The 21388-nt window shown below is 37.2% G+C and overlaps 1 protein-coding gene across 1 annotated transcript in view; it reads left to right on the top strand.

The window, feature by feature from the left end:
• LOC105533026 (cilia- and flagella-associated protein 54-like) overlaps positions 1–21388 on the top strand; it is a gene marked incomplete at its 5' end in the record, with an annotated part of 140743 nt that overhangs the window by 76690 nt on the left and 42665 nt on the right. Inside the window, 4 exons of the mRNA XM_011971362.1 lie at positions 1555–1653; positions 2471–2693; positions 18616–18789; positions 20593–20816. Of these exons, the coding sequence (XP_011826752.1) occupies positions 1555–1653; positions 2471–2693; positions 18616–18789; positions 20593–20816 (720 nt within the window). The remainder of the gene's footprint in view (positions 1–1554; positions 1654–2470; positions 2694–18615; positions 18790–20592; positions 20817–21388) is intronic.

Here is a 21388-nt window from a genome sequence, read left to right as displayed (position 1 = left end):
TACATTATGGTTATTTAATGTTGTTCTCTATTCTTCATTACATGCCTATTAGTCTTGTTTCCAGAATTTAAGTAGATAAATTACCCATGCTTATGTAGTCAGTAAGCTAGCAATCGTTACCCCAGATTAGTCCCATTGCAGCTAATGATTAGGATTTTTTGTTTGTTTGTTTGTTCATTTGTTTGTTTTATCTTGGAACGGGGCTATATTGCTTAGATTTACCCATAGGCAGATCTTTCCAGGTGTCATCTTCTGCCAGGCTTAACGCTAGAGCTAGGCAAGGCCACATTTATGCCTTATACTTGTTGCTTTGGCATCAGCATTGTACACAGCCTTTCTTTTTCTCTGGGCCTCTTCTCACCAGAAGTAAAAGAAATATACTTTTGTTATTGTTTGTTTTATTCTGCAGGTTCATTGAAAATTAAAGAATTGGTCAAAATATGGGCATCAAAGAATTAGCGCCCGTGGGGCTAATTGAATAGTTAGCTCCATCCAGATGATTTAAATCTTAAGAAACTACTACTACTTATTTTAGTTGTCTATAAAAATGTACAACAGATACTAGCTACTGGTAGACTAGCTACTTGTTCTGTTCACTTCCGTAGCATTGACTTTCTTATGTTTAAAAACTGAATATATATTTAAAAAATATATATATATATATTCTTTACTAAAGAAACCCCCATGGTAAAAAAAATCTTCAATCATCGTTTGTTTGTTTTGTTATTCTATGAAACTTTATGATAATACTATCTCTTTAATATTTTTCTTAGCAGGAAATATGACACCAAATACTGCCAAAAATCTTTAAGCAACGTTCTAATTTCTGACACTGTTACACAATATATTCAATTTATAGGTCTTCTATTATAATGGCACTTAATTTTACTTAAGATGCCATTTTTGGATGGGTACAGTGACTCACGCCTGTAATCCCAGCACTTTGGAAGGTTGAGGTGGGCCAATCACCTAAGCTCAGGAGTTCCAGATCAGCCTAGGCAACATGGTGACACCTTGTTTCTATAAAAAATACAAAAACTAGCTAGGTGTGGTGATGCATGCCTGTAGTCCCAGCTACTTGGGAGTCTGAGGCAGGAGAATTGTTTGAACCTGGGAGGCAGAGGTTGCAGTGAGCCGAGATCGTGTCATTGCACTCCAGCCTGTGTGACAGAGCAAGATTATGTCTCAAATATATATATATATATAATTTTTATTAACTTATTACACAAATATTGCAAACTCATTATAGAAAATTAGAAAAAAATGCTAAGAATAATTTACCTTAAAACTTGGGATAACCACTGTTAATAATTTTCCCTGCATTTATGTACAGGGAATGTATGTGTGTGCATATTTTTTAAAAAGGATTGTACTTTTCAAACAATTTTGTAACCTACACTTTTCTTTCCTCAATGTATTTTGAATATCTTTTCATGTCAATAGGTACGTTATTATCCTTAGTGACTACACAGTATTTCACTAAAATGTCATTTTTAGAAGATGAGAAGAGTTATCACAAAACTTTATATCATAACACATTTGCCATATTTTTAGCCTCCTCTCAGAAGAAGTAGTTCTGTTAAAGAAACATCAGCAAGTAAATTTGAAATGTACAGTTCATTAGCCTGGATTGCAATAAGAGCTGCTGCACAGGTTAGTGTGATTTTTGTTTAATCTTTCTTTTTACCGTCTTATCTGTATTCTCTGCCTTTAAGGAAAACAGTATACCCATAAAAGAGAAAGGAGTTAGGGTGTGGTACCTCATGCCTGTTATCCCAGCACTTTGGGAGGCTGAGGCAGGAGGATCACTTGAACCCAGGAGGTCGAGACCAGTCTGGACAACATAGTGAGAGCCCATCTCTACAAAAAATTTAAAAATTAGCCGGGCATGGTGGCATGCCTGTAGTCTCAGCTACACAGGAGGCTGAGGCAGAAGGATTGCTTGACTCTGGGAGGTCGAGGCTGCAGTGAGCTGAGATCTCACCACTGCACTCCAGTCTGGGCAACAGAGTGAGATCCTGTCTCAAAAGAAAACAAGAAAAAAAATTACATTATTTGGGATTTGTGCCAATTATGTTTCTTTGGAAAGATTAGAAATACCAGTGTGTTTTCAATCTCTGTATCAGCCAGACTTAGTTCCCTTTGTTTCACCTTTTCTCAGTGAAACTATTGGCAGATACACATGTGCACATATTTGACATTTTGGCAGATATCTGTCATAGCAAGGTGAGGTAGCTTATTTAAAGTGACTTATGCATTAATTAAATTGTCAACCCTAAATTATTTGTTTGACTATGATATATTCTACATGTCGGGGATCACATATTATTTTTTCAGGTTGTCTTTTTTTTCTTCCAATGTATATGGAATATTATTTTATGAATTCACTTTTTTCACATTATTTACCTAATAGATAATCTATGAATTAGAAAGCTTACATTTATAATTCTAATTTATGCATTAATTGTAGGTCAGTGAAGCTGTGCTGGCAATTAACTTACTTATTGGAAAGAAGAATACTAGAACCCATAAAGTTAACCAAGTGGCATTACCAAATATCCCAGAATTTGCTGCTCTGGATCTTTTGTCTTCATATACAGATTATTTGCTTGGTATGTTTGGAGATTTACATATTATGCAAAAAACTGGCATATGTAATATAGAATCAAGTTTCAAAGATTTAATTATAATCTGTTGGCTTTTAGCTTAGATGGTGGTAATGTTTGGGGGTAATTCCAGGGGATCACAGGGGTTCTAGGGCCAAAATAGAGAGCCCTTAGCTCACTGCACATGTGTACGTGTTGGTCAGCTGCTGCATTTCAGATGCATGTTCTTGTAAAAAATGATATTTTACATCTGTTTCTTTTTCAGTTCACACATATCAAGTGGGACCTTTTTGCCTCTCTGATTCTTTAATCCAAAATCTACACTCACCCACTCTCATATGCCTCCCTCCTCTTTTCCTTAGTTATTTTGTATTTGTATGTATGTTTGATTGTGTGTTTAAGCTCTTTCTCTTGTTAAATTATCATCAGCTACCTGAGGGCAGGGTCTTCATCTATTCAGTTTTCATCTACAGCAGATTGCACAGTGCTTGCACATAGCAGACAATGAATATCAACATTTGTTTAAAGAATTAATGAAAGAGATTAGCAAAATTTAAACTTGACTGCAATACTGTTTATGTTTTTGCTTAGTTACTCCTTTGATAGTAAACTATAATATAAACCTCTATATCAGATAACTGGTAACAGGCATTTAACATTCATTTATGTGTTTTTCCACTATTTCACTCAAAAAACATTTATCCTGTGTTTGTTGTGTGCTAAGCACTTGGATAGGTGCTAAGAAGTAAGATACTAGTCTTACTTCCAGACTGGAATTTCACTAACATCCATCTCTAATTTTGCTTGGTGCTAGGTCAGCATTGAGCCAAAGCAGAAGAGTTTTAACCTGACAGGGGTGGGAGTGATCATCCTAATACCTCTGGAATCACATCTGTAGACAGCGGCTTACTTTGCTGCATTGTTGGGTCAGCCTTAGTTAAAGTGTTAATGTCTAACGTCCCCCTCTTTGGCTCTTTACTGAAGCATTTGTGTCCCAAATTATTTTGTAAACTATTTTATAGGTTTTTTTTTTTTTAACGCTGAAGCTTTGTTTTCTTATTTATATTTCCTTCGTACCTGGTAGAATTTTGCTTTATCGGCTTTCTGAGCCACAGCCTGAACGTCGGACTGGGTGCTTGCTCTTCTTTAAGGTTCCCATAGATGGGTTCTCTGAGGACAAAGCCATTGACCCTACACAGGGCAGTTTGGCAGCCCACTTTTGCTTGACACTGTTTGGCAGCTCAATTCTCCCTGGTTCAGAATGCCAGGAAAGCATCCCTGTTAGAAGCACACATTATTGTACAGTATTAATAATCAAGAGACTTAAGTTGACATCCTAACTCTGCCAAACCATTTCATTTCTCTCAGCCTCATCAGAGACCAATCTACTGTAGAATCTGAGGCTAGTTGCTCAGTCTCTTGTCTGTAGACTGAGAGATTAGTCAAAATCTTAGACGATAATTCAAACTTCCAGTATGGCTATTTCTTCTTCATACTGCCTCCTTATTACTTCTGAATGATGTGTCTACTTTATCCTAATCATTTCCTTGTGTTCTCCCAATTTTTAGGGCAGGGATGACCAATAAGTTTCATCCAAGATGGACCCTAAAACTCAGTGGCTTACGGCAACGGGAACTCATTCTTCCTCTCAGCTGATGTGTTCTGCTTCAGGCTGTAGGTCAGGTTCAGGCGCACTCTTACGTACATTTGTCATGAGGCCCAAGCTAAAGAGACAGTGGTTAGCTGGGGCACGATCTTCTCATGGTAGATACCAGAGCGAAAGAACCACAAAGCGAATCACACAAATGCATTTAACGCCTCTCTTCACATCCCATCCCATTGGCCACAGCAAGTCATAGGGCCAAGTCCAGTATCAGTGAGCTAGGGAAATATACACTGCTTGAGCAGGAAGGGAGAGAGGCGTGGATGTTTGCCAAATGATAATTGAAACTATCGTGTATGACAAATTCAATGGCCAGTGGCTACCTGAGAAGAACCTCTGTATGGTTCAGAGGAGAGAACCATAGGAAAGACATGAAAAAGGTCCTGTGATTAATTAATGATTTCAGCCGTGGGCACAGGGGAAAATGGCATCCTCTAAACCAAACCATGTCTGTTGATCCAGTTAAGTAGGTAGTCTTCATCTCAGTTTAATACTAGAACCTAAGCTGTCTTGTTCCGTGTCAGTGGCTTTCATAGCATATTACATTTTTTCAGTTTCCATTTTATACTATTAGCCCTTCTTTACTATTTTAACTATGAAATTACCAAATTTTAAAATCCAATCTGTTTTGCATTTTGCCTTGCCTTAAGAATAATAATTTTGCCCTCCAGTCCTTTCCTGGCAGGCTGATAATTAATTCATCCTGCCAGGACCAGACAGCAATTGTATGACACCTATAGCACAGTAAGAGAGTTGAAGTGATGCACCTAATACAATTACTGAGGTATTCTCTGTAGGAACAGACACTTTGAAATGATGGCACTGGCAGTGTGGGGCCATGTTTAAATTCAATGCAAAGAAACATTTATTTCGTGCTACCTACTTTGGGTCCAGTTATATTCAAGTATATACTCTATCATTTTGTCTTGATTTTCTTGTGGCCTTGATAAAAAATTCAGCTGGGATTAAAATTATTAAATTCTGTATTTAAATTTTGAATTCAAAGTAACATTTAGGATTACTGGTCCCAGATGCAGCCTCTTACTACTACATAAACACATATACAGAAAACTACAAATGCCTGTCATACTAAAAAGTAATGTCAGTGAATGTTAGATCCAGGGTCAGGTTCCAGCCCATGTCGAGGTAGGAGGGGTGTGGGTGGATGGGGAGCGGGGAGCGGGGAGCTGAAAGAACATTCAGGGGGCTATAGGTACGTGAAATACAGCTTTATTCAGCAGCTCTCTCATCAGCAACTCTCTTACACAGACTGCTCTGTCTTGGCTGCTTGCTCTGGCCACTGCCACACACAGCGGCATAGCCAGCTCTCCCTTCAGGGTCAGCAGCTTAACTCTTTCTTTCTCTGGGCATGAGTGCACCTATACAGTGTCAACATGGCAATTATACCTTTTACAGACAGCAGTGACTTAGAGCCAAATGATGAGCCTTCCCATGTTATGGCTACATGGCTGTGATAACAAGTGGAATTATACACCTGCGCTCTAAACTCGCTGAGTCACACAGGATGTAAACATCCTGCTTTGCCCTATCCTTGACCAAAGCACATCCATTACCTTAGAGTGAACCTATTGTCAGAATGCAAAAGGAGATCAACGGAGCAGAGCCGAGAATCACAACTGGGCTTTAATGTATGTTTTGCCTCTTGAAACAGAGCAAAGCTTCCAACCTGAAAATAAATCTGAGTTTTCCCTCCCATGCCACCTTGCCCCTGGTGCAGAGATACAGGGTCAATGACAACTAACTAAAAAGTGGGATGCAATTCCTCTACTATCATCTTCTGTTTTCCTATTCCTCTAACACACAATTCCCGATAGTAGCGGAACTAGATTGGCATATTACTACTCAAATCCCAAATAATTATACTACTTATAGGTGGGAATGGAGAAAAATCATCTGTGCTAGTGAAGGTGGTGTGTGTGTGTGTGTGTGTGTGTGTGTGTGTGTGTGAATTTGTGTGTGTGTGTTGCATCCGGTTATTAGAGATGAGACAATTGGGTCATGACAAGGACCAGCCTCAGTGAAGCAGAGTTGTCCTCGTCCAATGCCTGCAAGAGTCCAGAAACTCCACTCAGAGATTCATACACTGATCACTTAAATCTGAGAAGGGACAGTACCATGGCTAAGAGGAGAGCACACACCCTAGCAATTGTCAGGCACTAGGTAGGAGGAGACCATGTTTGTTCTAGACAGAGTCAACAAGGTAAAACGAGAAACAACAAATGGCTCATGTGAGAGAAAACATTCTCAGAAGAGCACAGTGGCATGCTGTCCTGGAGACTGAGAGAAAGATTTACCCTTCATTGAACTGGAGGAGACATAACAAGATTGTTTGCTACCCTTAGCAGGGCCCAGGCCATTACACAATGGCAGAAAGCGATGACTCAGGAAGTACCAGATAATAATGGGATGAGTGGCACCTGATGCTGTGTGCCAGCGCTGTCTTACTTGATTTCATTTATGTTTCAGGAAAATCCTGTGGGAGTGTCATTATGCACATTTATAGATGAGGCAAGGTGCTCATTCAGAGAGGTTATATAACTTGCGTACTATTCCACTACTAATTCACATCCTGATCTATCCAATTCTAAAGGCTGTGCTGTTAAGCTTTATGTTGGCTGTGATAAGAAAGTATTGCCAGGAACTCAAAATGCAGAATTGATGCTTCTAGTCAGCCTGCTGGACTGCTTGGACGGAGCTGACATGAGCGATGCCTCTGCCCTTCCCAATCCAAACACATAATGGTGGTGGGTAAATAGTACAAAAATTGTTTTAATTGGTAGCTGAGCTTGAAACCAGGAAAGGAAAATTCCAAATTGCCAAAGCAAATTGGGGATTTGTGGCAGGGCCTGAACCTGAGGACTTCACTGGAGAGGGATTAGAATTAGGCCTTAACAGATGGAACTGGGACTTCAGTACCAGACTCATGGAGCAGTCGGGAAAGAGGGCCCTGCAGGTGGGGAAAGTCAGAAACGTGATAACTGTATAAATGGGGATTCAGAATGGGCTTCTCCAGAAACTGAGGACTGGAAATATACTGTCCACTGGCTTGAGTAGATTCAGGGAAACGTGACAAGTGCCCACATTAATACCCACTTTAGGTTGTAAGGTTGTAATTCACACCACCTGAATGATACATGGAAACTGGCATTTTAAATACTGGCCCAGAATCACTGAAACCCAGGGAGCTGGGCTGTTAGGAAGCTATTGCAAAGGGATCCTCCTCCATGCAGGGCATAAGGGACTCTTCCTCCATCCTCCCCAATTCTTCTGAAGATGGTTATAGTACAAATAGTATCTGGACAAACTCTGGTAACATATTTGGATTAGGAAGAGAAAATAATTGTAAGTATTCAGTCAGAAAAAAAAAGGAACAAACATTAAACTGTTCTTAGTTTTTCTCTGCAGCATTAAAGACCAGATTACATTGGTCAAATATGTACGGAGTATTTTTTCCTTTTAGTTTAATTCAATTTTTTGAATAGGTAATTTATTCTCAAGAATCAAAACTCAAAAGATACAAAAGGGTATCTTTCCATCTTCTCTGCAAGTGTCCAGTTCTCAGTTCCCCCCAGAAGCAATCAATTACCAGTCTATTAGTGTCCTATTCCTGCTATAACGAATTACCACAAATTTATTGTCTTATGGTTCTGGAGGTCAGAAGTCCAAAACAGGTCTTATTGGGGCTAATTCAGGTGTCACCAGGGATACATTATTCTAAAAGTTCTGAGGGAGAATCTGTTTCCTTGCATTTCCCTGCTTCTAGAGGCCACCTGAATTCCATGGCTCATGGCCCTTCCCTTTATCTTCCAAGCCAGCAGTGTAGCATCTCCAAATCTCTCTGACCCGGAAACATACTCCTCTGACTTTGTTTCTGCATATACAGACCCTGTGATTACATTAGGCCCACCTGGGTAACCCAGGATAATCTCCTTATCTCAAAGTCAGTTGATAGGTGATTGGTCGGAAATCTTTTTTTTTTTTTTTTTTTTCCTTGAGACGGAGTTTTGCTCTTGTTGCCCAGGCTGGAGTGCAATGGCATAATCTCAGCTCACTGCAATCTCTGCCTCCTGGGTTCAAGCGATTCTCCTGCCTCAGCCTTCTAAGTAGCTGGGATTACAGGCACCCACCACCATGCCCAACTAATTTTTGTTTTTTCAGTAGAGACAGGGTTTCATCATGTTGGCCAGGCTGGTCTCGAACTCCTGACCTCAGGTGACCCACATGCCTCGGCTTCCCACAGTGCTGGGATTACAGGCGTGAGCTACCATGCCCAGCTTGGTCTGCAATCTTAATTCTCCTTTGCCCTGTAATCTAACATATTCACAGATTCTGGGGATTAGACATGAACATCTTTAGGGGGCCGTCATTCTGCCTACCAGAGTCATTTTCTTGTGTTCCCCACCAGAGATATTATGTGCTTATATCAACTGTCAGAGTTCCATGGTAGAGGTCAGAATGAACTCCAGTTCATTCAAATAGAATGAGATTTATCAAAGGACTTTCAAAGTCAATGGGAGAGCTAAAGAAACAACTTCTAGGATAAGTGTCCAGAAATGACTAAGCCACGTGTAGCTGGACCACCAAGGCGCAGCTTTTGTTTGTTTCCTATAAAGGAAACTGTAGATCAAGAATTTGTCTGTAAGGTAGAAAGCCTCTGCTCAGCTGTAGGCTTAAGAACCACACTTCCTCTGCCAGAATCACACCAGCCGAAGGGTTACCTTTAATCACCTGTCCCCTTCACCACTTAACCCAGTTCCACCTCCAAGTTTTGCATGAATGCACTGAATTTATAATACCTAAAATCCCATCCAGGACAATAGTTGCAAGGAAATCAGAGAAGTGTCATTTTTATCTTCATAATTTCTACAGTATAGAACAGCACATTTGGAGGTTAAGACAGATGTTGAGTGAACCAACCTGGTATATACACTGATACATTAACAGATTTTCCCATAAAACTACAAATAGTGGTATAATTGCACACATAATAATGCTCCTTGCTCTTTTTTCTTTAAATTAATATAAATGTATCTTGACAATTTTTTTAAATCATCACATAAGCAGCTTTTTTATGGCTGTATAATATTCCTTTATATAGGTACAGCATAATTAAATTCATTCGTCTCTTTTTGCTAGCTATTTGTCTTGTTTCTACTCTTTTGCTATGACATACATCTGTACATCTTATACATTTATATCATTTTGTACATAGGCTAGTATATCTCTTGGGTCAATTCCCATAAAGCAAATGTCTAGATCAAAGGGTAGTTTCATTTGTAAATTTGGTAATTTTTGCCAAAATCATTCCAAAAAGATTATGCCACTTTGTACTCCTGTCAGCAGTTAATAAATGGTCTTTTTTCAACACCCTTGCTGACAAAGGTACATTATAAACCTTTTTTAAACTTTTGTTGACATGGTGGGAGAACAAAAGGTTCAGATTTAATTTGCACATCTCTGGTGAGGACGAAGGTTGAACATGTTTTTGTGAACTCTCTTCTCATAATCTTTCCCTATTAAAAAAATTTGGCCTTTAAGTATTTGTAGAAGTCCTTTATTATGAAAATCAACATTTTAGTTGTGATATTTGTAAATATATCTTTCTAATTTTTCAGTTGTTACTTAACATTTTACATGATAGTTCTGTTACATGAAGAAGTTTTTTATTTCTATATAGTAGAAATTATCAATCTTTTTGATAGATTTTGAATTTCTGTCATAGTTAGAAAAGTCCTCCCTACTCAGATTCTTTAAATAACTCACAGAAATCTATTTGGAATATGTAAAGTGTGACAAGTGGATATAAATTTAATTTTTCCAGATGGCTACCCTATTTCTGTACTTTTCTTTCAGTTCTAATTGATCTGTCCATTCTGGCTTCAGTACATTTTTTAAATTTTTGTAACCTTATAATAATATACTTAATATAAGGATAAGTCCCCATTAATTACTCTCTCTTTTCAGAATTGTCTCTTGTGGCTTTTTTGTGTGTTAAGTCTGGAAGCAGCTTGTCTAGTTCAAAAAAATAGCTATTTATGTTGTTTCTACTCTTTTGCTATTACATACATCTGTGTGTATGTAATAGCAAAGTCCTGCTGTATTTTTATTGGGATTATGTTATATTTGGACATTAACTTAGAAATAACTTCCATTTTTATTCTACTGAAAGATCTTAACCAAGAATATTATATGCCCTTTATATTTTCTAGTTCACATCCCTTAGGGCGTTTTAACATTTTCTTCAAATAAATGTTGTATTTTTCTGGTTAGGTTTATTTTTAGAGATGTTGTCTTCTTATTGTATTGTAATTCAAAAAATTATTTCTATTAGTTGTTTTTATGTACAGAGGTTATTGATGCCACTATATTTACTTTATTATCCTTAGGTATTTTTCTCCACTTGATCATCCATGAACAAGGTTGTAGTCACCAATTATTTTCTGTAACTAGATAGTAAATATTTAAGTCTACTTATTTAAGTCTTTATGGTCTCTGCTGAACATACTCAACTTGCTGTTGTAGCATGAAAGTAGCCATAGTCACAGTGTAAATGAATGAGCATGGCTGTGTTCCATTAAAACTTTACTGTGGGCTGGGCGCGGTGGCTCACGCCTGTAATCCTGGCGCTTTGGGAGGCTGAGGCGGGCGAATCATGAGGTCAGGAGTTCGAGATCACCCTGGCCAACATGGTGAAACCCCGTTTCTACTAAAAATACAAAAAATTAGCTGGGCATAGTGGCGGGCACCTGTAATCCCAGCTACTCGGGAGGCTGAGGCAGGAGAATCGCTTGAACCCAGGAGGCGGAGGTTGCAGTGAGCCGAGATGGTGCTACTGCACTCCAACCCGAGCAACAGAGTGAGATTCCATCCCCCACCCCCCCAAAAAAAACTTTACTGTGGACATTGACATTTAAGTTTCATATGATTATCATGTAACACAAAATGTTATTCTTTTAATTTTTTTCCAACCATTAAAAATGTAAAAACCATTTTTAGTTCATGAGTCCCACGTAAACACGTGTGGCCAGATTTTGCCCATGGGCTAGAGTTTGACAACACCTGGACAAGGTGAACAGAGGTCCTCTGCTGCTCACATACTTGTTCCTCCTCTTATATCTGTGGTTTTTGTTTTTATTGACAAGATGTTACTTGGACTGTGAATATTCTTAAGTATTATATCTTTATTGTGAATGACACCCTTTAACATTATAAAGGTCCCCAATTTTGTTTCACTTTTTGGCCATAATTCTACCTTGCCTAGTACTGAGATCACAAATATTGCTTTCTTTTGGTTTACATTTTCTTGCTACACATTTTCCCATGTTTTTATTTTCAAACTGTTGAAATAATTTTATTTTAAATATACTTTTATATAGGGCATAGAGTTGGGTTTTCTTTCTTATAAGACCTGATAGTATTTTTCTTGTAATAGGTGATTTAAATGTAAATGTATTGATATGTGGGGTATGTCTGATGTTATTATTTCAGATCACTTTACAATATGTATACAATAAATTAGGTAACAAAACCAATAAAATTAGAAAGTTGTAATTTTAGGGGAAAAACTATTAGCCAACTTTTTCAGGAAAATTAGTTATAGCAAAAAGAAAACCTCTCACAAATGATAAGAAAAAAGTAATCACTGATTTTAAGAAATTAAATTTTTAAAGATTTTTTTGGTTCAACTTTAAGCAAATTTGAAAACTTCTATACAACTTGTAATTTCCTGGGAAAATATAATTTACCCAGATTTACTTTAGGTAAAATAATTAGACAAATCTATTAGTATAGAAAACCTACAGTTCTGTTAGAAATTAAAGCTAAAAAATTAAAGTCTATTAATTAATTTAAAAAGAACAGTAATAAACTCATTACAAGTTAACATAAATAACATATTACAGACCTCGCTAATGTCTGACTCAATAAAAGATAGTTGAATTCTCATACCTACTTCTGCAGCCAATCTCCTGCAATATGATGTTTTGGTTGAAATAATTAAAAAAAAAAAAAATCCAGCCTCACACAGATATGTAGTTAGAAAATGGAGGAGTATTTCAACAGCCTTTTCAGATAATTATGGATAGTCTTCTTTGAAAGTAAACCAGAACTCGATAAGTGATAGTTTCTTAAAAGTTAGTTCCAAAGTAGAATCTGAAACTGTATCATTAAATTTTTTGAACTCTGTTATGTCAAAATACATTAGTCTGTCTTGTGATTGAATGACATCTTTTACCCATGCATGATTTTGTAACAGTGTGTATTATGCATTTGGAAAATATAGACTTCAAATATGTAGGTCTTCTAAACATGTATGCATTTTATTGAACAATATAAAACTTGTGAAAATATCACCACAATTCCTATCAGAAAATTCTAAGTATTGAAACGTTCATAGTGGTAGATATAAGTTTTCCGTTACTTCAAAACTTGAATTTTATCTTTGGCAGCACACCTGTCAGTTATTTCCCTGGAAGTCAGGTATACTTCTTTCATTTTTGAACAAATGTTTGCCTCCTACCTAAGTCTGAAAACACTTTGGCTTGTCAGCTGTTCTTTGAGTAAAAATGGCTGTCCATGAAAAAAAAGTAAAAGTAGTCATTCAGTTTGCAACTCAAAGAATCGCTGAAGTGCTTTTCCTGGAGACAGCCATTGTACTTCAGTATGCAGCAGGAGTGCTTTTTGTGTGCTTCCCCTTTTATCACAGAAAAGATGAAAAAGGTGTGTGCTCAAGGGTCAATAGTTAATAACATTAACAACTTTTTCTGCTTCATCAAGGATTTTTTTTTTTTTTTTTGTTGCCCAGGCTGGAGTGCAATGGCGCAATTTCAGCTCCCTGCAACCTCTGCCTCCCGGGTTCAAGAGATTCTCCTGCCTCAGCCTCCCGAGTAGCTGGGATTACAGGCATGTGCCACCACGCCCGGCTAATTTTGTATTTTTAGTAGAGACGGGGTTTCTCCATGTTGGTCAGGCTGGTCTCGAACTCCTGATCTCAGGTGATCCACCCGCCTTGACCTCCCAAAGTGCTGGGATTACAGGTGGGAGCCACTGTGCCCGCCCTATCAAGGGTATTCTTAAATGAAACTGACATTTAAATCAATGTGTTCATTCTACTGTGAGGGCATGGCAATGAAGAATGCAAGCACTGCTAGGATGGTTTGGTGCCACTACCTTCCTGCATTCCTGCTAAGGCACTGGCCATTAAATTTACCATTGCTTTTGTGCCATCAATGCCAAATGCTAACACAGTTGTTCCAGGATAGACCATTAGATTAAAAAGAAGTTGCCAATCATTCACATAGGAAGAGATCTTCTTTGAATAGTGTATGTTGATACTGTTAGACAAATATAAGCAAAACTGCAAGTCTAGCCACATCTGTAAATGTGAGCCATTTGTAGTACATCTGTTATGTACCCATACAAATTTTAAAAATAAAAACAAAAGGTAATCTAAGCATGCTTCTTTAAAAAGTTTTCAGCCATTTACAAGGCAAAAGTATAATTCTGCAGATGAGTTATGAACTGAGTCTTTATGTTTGCAGCTACATTTAAAATCTAACAAGTTATTTTATTATTGGAAAGTGCCATGATTTCATCGACCAGATTTTTATCCATGGGTGATTACTGCAAATGGAATATTTTGGTCTTAGACTTCAGGATGTGCATTCATCAGTGTCAACTATATAAAATTTTATTAGTCTCTAGGTTTTTGTGTACATTTCTCTAATGCATTTATCTAGCTTTTAGTTTGAAAGGCTGCAACAAATAATTTTTTTGGCTCATCACATATAAGTTTACAATTTTAAAATCTTTTTTCTTTAAACTATGAACAATTGGTCTCAAAACAATTCTTCAACTCGACTGTCACTATAATACTATTCAAAAATGCACAGCTCATCATTGAGAAGTATACTTTGCAATTTCTTCCTGAGATTTACATCTTAGTAGCATCACCTGCATCCTTCTTTGTACATTCTACTTGATAACAACTGCTTTGGGCATTATTCCACACATTTTGTGGCTTAGGATTTTTAGCTCTTCTCTGATTTACTGAAAATGGAATTTGTGTTTTTGTTACTTGTTTTCTTTGTTGTTTTGGGATAATTTTCAGGGGGAAAAGGGATGTGCCAATATTATATGAACGTCTTCAGGTTGGAAGTCACCACAAAATTGTTTTTTAAGAACTAAGCGTTTTACTCTATTATACAATATATACAGAAAAGAACACAAATCATGGCCGGGCGCGATGGCTCATGCCTGTAATCCCAGCACATCGGGAGTCCAAGGTGGGCGTATCACCTGAGGTCAGGAGTTCAAGACCAGCCTGGCCAACATGGTGAAACCCCATCTGTACTGAAAATACAAAAATTAGCTAGGCGTGGGGGCAGGCACCTGTAATCCCAGCTACTCGGGAGACTGAGGCAGGAGCATCTCTTGGACCCAGGAGGCAGAGGTTGCAATGAGCCGAGATCATGCCATCGCACTCCAGCCTGGGCAACAAGAGTGAAACTCCCTCTTAAAAAACAAAAAACAAAAATACCTCACAAATTATGAATTTACACCTTCATTAATTATCACAAAGGAAACACCCATGTAACCATCACTAGGTCAAGAAATGGAATAAGACCAGCGCCCCAGAAGTCTGCATCGTGTTCTGCATCGTGTGATCTCAAGTATGTCTCCAATAGCATGAATGGATTCTAGGCACCAGATAGAATGACTAAAAAGCTAGATGATATTAGGAATATGGTGAAGAGTACAGATATTACTTCTCTCAACAAGGAAGAAAAGACATTCAGAAATTCTAGGGAAAAATATTCTTTAAGTATTCATGGTCCAAATATGAAGTGAATTAGAATATGACCTGATTTAGAGACTGGTGTGAGTAAAAACGATCCATTTGACCTTTATGCTGAGAATTTTACCCTTTGTGGGTCACAAGTTTTGACAGTGACCCTTAGTGAAAGTAATTTAATCATATTGAAGCAAACAATTCCTATACAATCATAATAATGTATTATTTATTGATTTTCAACTTATTGACAAAACAATGAAGGGTTTGTTACGAGTATAGAACAGAATGTAAATGTTACCAACTTTGGAAATAGAAAACCCAGCAAGGAGAAGGCCATAAAGAAATGCAGGTACTATTAGAATACAAAGGAAGACATCAAGAGACATGACTTGTATTTAGTGGAACCAGAAAGAGCTTTTAGAACATTGTTGATGTATAAAAATAGGGGAACTAAAAATGGTGATATAACTATAAACATTTTGAAGTGAAGAGGAATGGTTTTATGAGCTCATATTTCGTCTGTCACAGAAAAAGTCACTAGATACATTTTCTAAAACTGATAGTTTAGGAAAATGCTGTAAGGAAATTATTTTAAGAGTTGGAACTAACTACTAGAAGAACTGAAGTACAAATGGTTAAAAATTCTTGTCTCTGGGAGAGGGAATTTTATTTTTGATTATGTAAATGTTTGAATTTGATAAAAATAAGCTGCATATTAAAAGACACATCATATCAAATTGGATTATTTCCAGAAATGCAAATATAATTCAACATCAGAAAATCTGTTGAACTAAGTCACTACTTTAATAGATTGAAAGAGAAAAATAATAATCATCTCAAATAGGTACAGAAAAATTCAATAAAATTAAACAACCATTTATGATTCTAAAACTGGGAATTAAAAAATATTAATTTGAAAAAGTTATAAATGGAAAAACATGCCAGCTATATTTATAATCAATATTCAAATGCTAAAACTATTACCTTTAAAATCAAGAGTAAGAAAATGCTGTTGTTACTTTGATTCACAATTGTTCTGGAAGTCCTACCCTGCAGAATAATATAAGGAAAAGAAATAAGAAGTACAAATAATGGGAAAGAAGAAAAATATCCATCTTTCACTACAGATTATTCACATAGAAACTTCCCAAGATATATAGGCAATAAAAAATATTTAGCAAGGTTGCTGGATGTAAGATTTTATTTCTATACATTTTTAACAGAAAATGTATTTTTAAAAGATGTTATTACAGTAACTACAAAAAAAAAATAAGACCTTTAGGGATTAATCTAATGAAAGTTGTGAAACAATTGTAAAATTTCATTGAAAGAGACAAGAAAACATACCATGTTTATAGTTAAGAAGGCTCAGTATTGATAAATGCCAAGTATTCTAAAAATGATTGATAGATTTAATGTAGTTTAGTAATAGGTTCTATTTTGTGGAATTTGACAAACTGATGCTAAAATTTATATAAGAGAACAAAAGGCAAGATTGGTCAAAATTTATATAAAAGAACAAAAGGCAAGATTGGTCAAAAGACACCTAAAAAAGAACAACCTACTAATTCCACCTCCAGGTAATTTGTGCACGTATGCGCCAGACTATATGTACTCAAAATTTATAACAGCCTTGTTCATAACAGTAAAGACCAAAATAAAACAAAATTAGAAAGAAATCACATGTCCATCAATGGTAGAATAGATACATAAATTGTGATATATTCCTATACGGAAATACTACATAATAACAGAAAAAAAAAGTGAATAACATCTACCTGCATTAGCCTGGATGAATTTTCAAAGCCTAGTGTTTAAAGGAAAAAGAAAATAATAGATAAATGCACTCAATATGATTCTCTTCCTATAAAGTTCTAAAAAGATAAAGTTAACAATGTTTTATTTATTACATGTTATGTAATGTATATGTTTAAAGAGTAAAGGACAGATAAGGGATTAGTAACACAAAATTTTGGATAGTGATTATTTCTGGGACATGAGCTCAGGCAGCAAGAGAGAAATGGAATTAGAGAGAGGCTTATAAGATACTCCCAAAGTACTGGGAATTTGTATTCCAAGGTGGATAGTGAGTATGTAGAGATTCATCTTATTCAAGAAAACATGCGTAGGCCATTAACCATAGAAGATTCTATTTCTCTTCCTTTTATCGCTTCCCAGAGACAACCACTATTCTAATCAAATATTTATTTGCATGTAAATGATACAAATAATCATATTGTTTTCAAACTTATATAAATGGTATCATACTCTATATCACCTGGAACCTGTGCTAACTCATTATATGTTGTCAGGATCTATCCATCATTACTCTTATAATGCCCATTTTAAAGAAAAGTAAGAGGTCAGGCGCAGTGGCCCATGCCTGTAATCCCAGTACTTTGGGAGGCCGAGGCAGGTGGATCACCTGAGGTCGGGAGGTCAAGACCAGGCTGACCAACATGGAGAAACCCCGTTTCTAATAAAAACACAAAATTACAAAATTATCTGGGCGTGGTGACACATGACTGCAATCTCAGCTACTTGGGAGGCTGAGGCAGGAGAATCGCTTGAACCCGGGAGGAGGAGGTTGCGGTGAGCCAAGATCACGCCATTGCAGTCCAGCCTGGGCAACAAAAGTGAAACTCCATCTCAAAAAAAAAAAAAAAAAAAAAAAAAAAAAAGGTAGGGGGGAGGAGAGAGGAGGGGAGGAGAGGGGAGAAGAGAGGAGGAGAGGGGAGGAGAGGAGAATCAAAAGCCCAGAGAGGCCCAAAGCACAGAGAAATTCAGGGTCACACACTAGTGAGTGTACAACTGGGATCTGAACTGAGATTCCACACTATATTTTCTCCCATATAGATCTAATTCATTCACTTTAAATGGCTTCAAATGATTAGACTCCTGTTTATATTTTAAAGTTTCCTTTTTTTAATATTGCAAACAGTACTTTGTGCAAACCTCTTGGTACACATTTATGGGTATCTGCATTTTCAGTTTTCTTAGATCTTGCCAAATTGCTTTCCAAATAGTTGCCCTCACAAGTAATGTGTGAACATTCCAATTTCTTCACATTATTACCAATATTTATTATTTTCAGATTTTGGTTTCTATCAGTTCCTGAGGGATATGAAATGGTACTTCATTGTAATTTGCCTTTTTCTAATTTTTAGTGATGCTAAAAATTTTGGTCATTTGGGTTTACTTTTCTATGAATTGCCTGTTGATATTCTTTGCCCACTTTTTCTATGAATTGCCTGTTGAAATTGTGTTGCTTGACGTTTGTTTGTTGATTGGTACAAGGTGTTTACACATATTAGAGAAGGATAATTCACATATATATATTAAATATCTTTTTCTCAGTCGGTGGTTGGTCTTTTAACTTGGTGTTTGGTGTCTGCGTGATACAAAATATTTTTAAATTGAACGTAGTATCATGTGTCAGCATTTCCTTTATGAGCTGTGCTTTTTTTCTGTTCATGATTGTTTTTCAAGGAAAGCATAACATTGTATTACAAAAAAAAGTTTTTCACTTTCAGACAACTACCAAGTCCTCTTCCAGACTTCCTGTACATTTTTGTACCAAAATGATGATGTGTGTGACAGCACAGATGGTAGAAAAAAGACTCAGACCAAAGTGGATATTACATGGATCCTTCTACTGCGCTACTATATTCACCTTCAGAGGATTAATAATCTGAGCAAACTGCTAGGTAGGTTTTTGATGTGTTAAGAGAGAACATATTTCCTTCTAATTCCTGTTTAAGTCATGTTTCTTGTTGAGAATTATAAGATACTTTGACATCTTTCTGAGTGACTGTCATCAGAAGATGAAAATTTCATGGGTTCTTAACCTGGGATACATGCATCTTTGGATAGAATAGTATTTCAATGTAATTGGTTCCTTTAGAAATTTTCTATATATTATTTCAGATGTTTAAAAACATTATGATAAGGAGGCATCCAGAGGCTTTCTAAGACCACTGCCAAAGTGGTCCATGGCTCAGAGCAGTTAAGAACTAGTAATTCCAATGTGACACTTTATGAAATGAGCAAGATGCCATTTTGGCTTTAGAGAAAGAGTGGTGCAGTAGCCAGTATGTCAAAGGGAAGAAATGCAAGACTTCAGATGGGATATTAATTCCATGGAGTTTTTTTTTTTTTAAATTATTGGTGCTATCTAAAAAATATCCAGAAAAACTGATAAAATCTGCTTCACATCAGTCCCCCTTGTGATTGTGTGACATTGTTGTTTTATCTGTGCTCATGATGTTGGTGATCCAGTGTTGCTCATCAGTGCAAACAGTCAGACTAGATAATTTGACCCATGCCAGGGCACAGTAATGGGGAAACCAGCAGGGCAAATAGGCTGAGTCACAGAGTTGCTAAGCACAGTTACCAGGAACTAACAAACCCTCTGAAAGATGTCAGGACAAAAAGGTTCATGGTGACGGGGGCTAGAGCAAGGGAAGTTCGGAGGGAAAGGACGTGGACAAGAGCCAGTGCAGCCAGCCCTGGTGATCCCTTGCCCTTCAGCCACTCTGATCACCTCTGAATTCACCTGCTGGCACTTCCCACCACAAGTGCCATGTCGCACTGCTTTTCTGCCCTGGACTTTCTTTGAAGCTACTGAGGTTTGACCAGCCTGCAGACAGGGTTTCCACAGACACAGGAGTAACCTTCAACTATTGAGGTAGGGAGCTCCTAGATAAACATACCAGCTTCTCAGTCTCTCGATGGGATAGTTCTATGTGGTTTGTCAGAAGGTCCCCAGTGGGACTGAGCCCTCACTGCCCAAGGCTGTAGCCCACTCATTTACTCGCCCTTATTGGCTCTTTTTCTTTTCTCTGTCACATTTTGTCCATTTCCTCACTTGTGCTTCTTGAAATGACTTTTCAGATAAACTGTCTACAAATTCTTACCTTAGAATCTGTTTTAGGGGGAACCCAAAAGAAAATAGGTACATGGAATATATGGCACCATTGTTAATACCTAAAACTAAGCATTAGCCTCATGTGCCTCTGAAATTTTCTTTTTTTAATCTTTTTTTTTTAAATTGTCACCCAGGCTGGTATGCAGTGGTGCAATCTTGGCTCACTGCAACCTTCACTTCCTGGGTTCAAGTGATTCTCCTGCCTCAGGCTCCTGAGTAGCTGGGATTACAGGCATGTGCCGTCATGCCCAGCTAGTTTTTATATTTTTAGTAGAGATAGGGTTTCACTATTTTGGCTAGGCTGGTCTCAAACTCCTGACCTCAGGTAATCCTTCCACCTCAGCCTCCCAAAGTGCCAGGATTATAGGCATAAGCCACTGCGCCTGGCCTGAAATTTTCTTTCCTTCCGTGGCAAGAAACAATTCCATTAGTGTATAAGCCCTAGAAACAGAGGAAGGTCATTGGCAGCCTTTAGTGGAGGTGGGAATATGTAAAGATAGTAGTTAGTGAGCAAATACCAACAATATTGAGATCATCCTGTTTTCTAACATTAACCTAAACTAAGGTATTTTTCTTTCTTAAGCATCTGCAACACCAGTATCTGGAATTTCTTTGCCAGATGATACACTTCTCACATCCCTTTACAACTCTGAGTTGATTTTGCGCCAGAAAGAAGTGCATTTTTTCCTTAAAAAATTCTTACAGCTGTATTCTTCTTCCTGTATTGATGAATTTCCAAAAGAACTTCTTTGTCAACTGGAAAATCCCTGTCTTTCAGAAAAAGAATTATGTGAATCATCTGCCAAGGTAACGTGTTTTGAAATATCATATGTTTACATAAAACTTATTGGAATCATCCTTATATTTCGGAAGGAAGCACATTAGCTTCCATGCTGGCACAAAGATTTCTAGTTCCCTCACAGTTCTAGGGAAGGCTCTTTCCTGTGTTACCATGTGGTTAGGCCAACCAAACATCCTGGGATTTTAGGACAGTTCACATGTCAATTGTTCAGTCTTGTTTTCATGAGTCTTTTAAAGTGCCTCAGAAGTCTCTGTATTCCTGCGCAAAACAGCATCTCTCAAGCGACCATTTTGCCAAGAAGTTACACAAGTTTCAGTATCATCACCCTATAAGAAAGCTAGACTGAGAGTGTCTAAATCTGTGCCCAATTTCTGTACCTTGGTTTTAAATGCGTGATAAAAATTCTTCATTGTGGGTACTTTTTGCAATCGTGAGTGTGAATAAATAATAGAGGTAACACTGTAAAATAAAAGTGCAAAGGCTTTTTATTTGGAAAAGTGTTATTAAATTGGATACATTTTCCCAAGATATGTAATATGGAAACATTTTAAGATACTGATTGTAGAGACATAGAAAG

The sequence above is a fragment of the Mandrillus leucophaeus genome, unplaced genomic scaffold (genome assembly GCF_000951045.1).
Source record: "Mandrillus leucophaeus isolate KB7577 unplaced genomic scaffold, Mleu.le_1.0 Scaffold1215, whole genome shotgun sequence".
Classification (NCBI taxonomy): domain Eukaryota; kingdom Metazoa; phylum Chordata; class Mammalia; order Primates; family Cercopithecidae; genus Mandrillus; species Mandrillus leucophaeus.
Note: the sequence above shows the minus strand (reverse complement) of the source record. Positions and strands in the feature narration are given on the sequence as shown.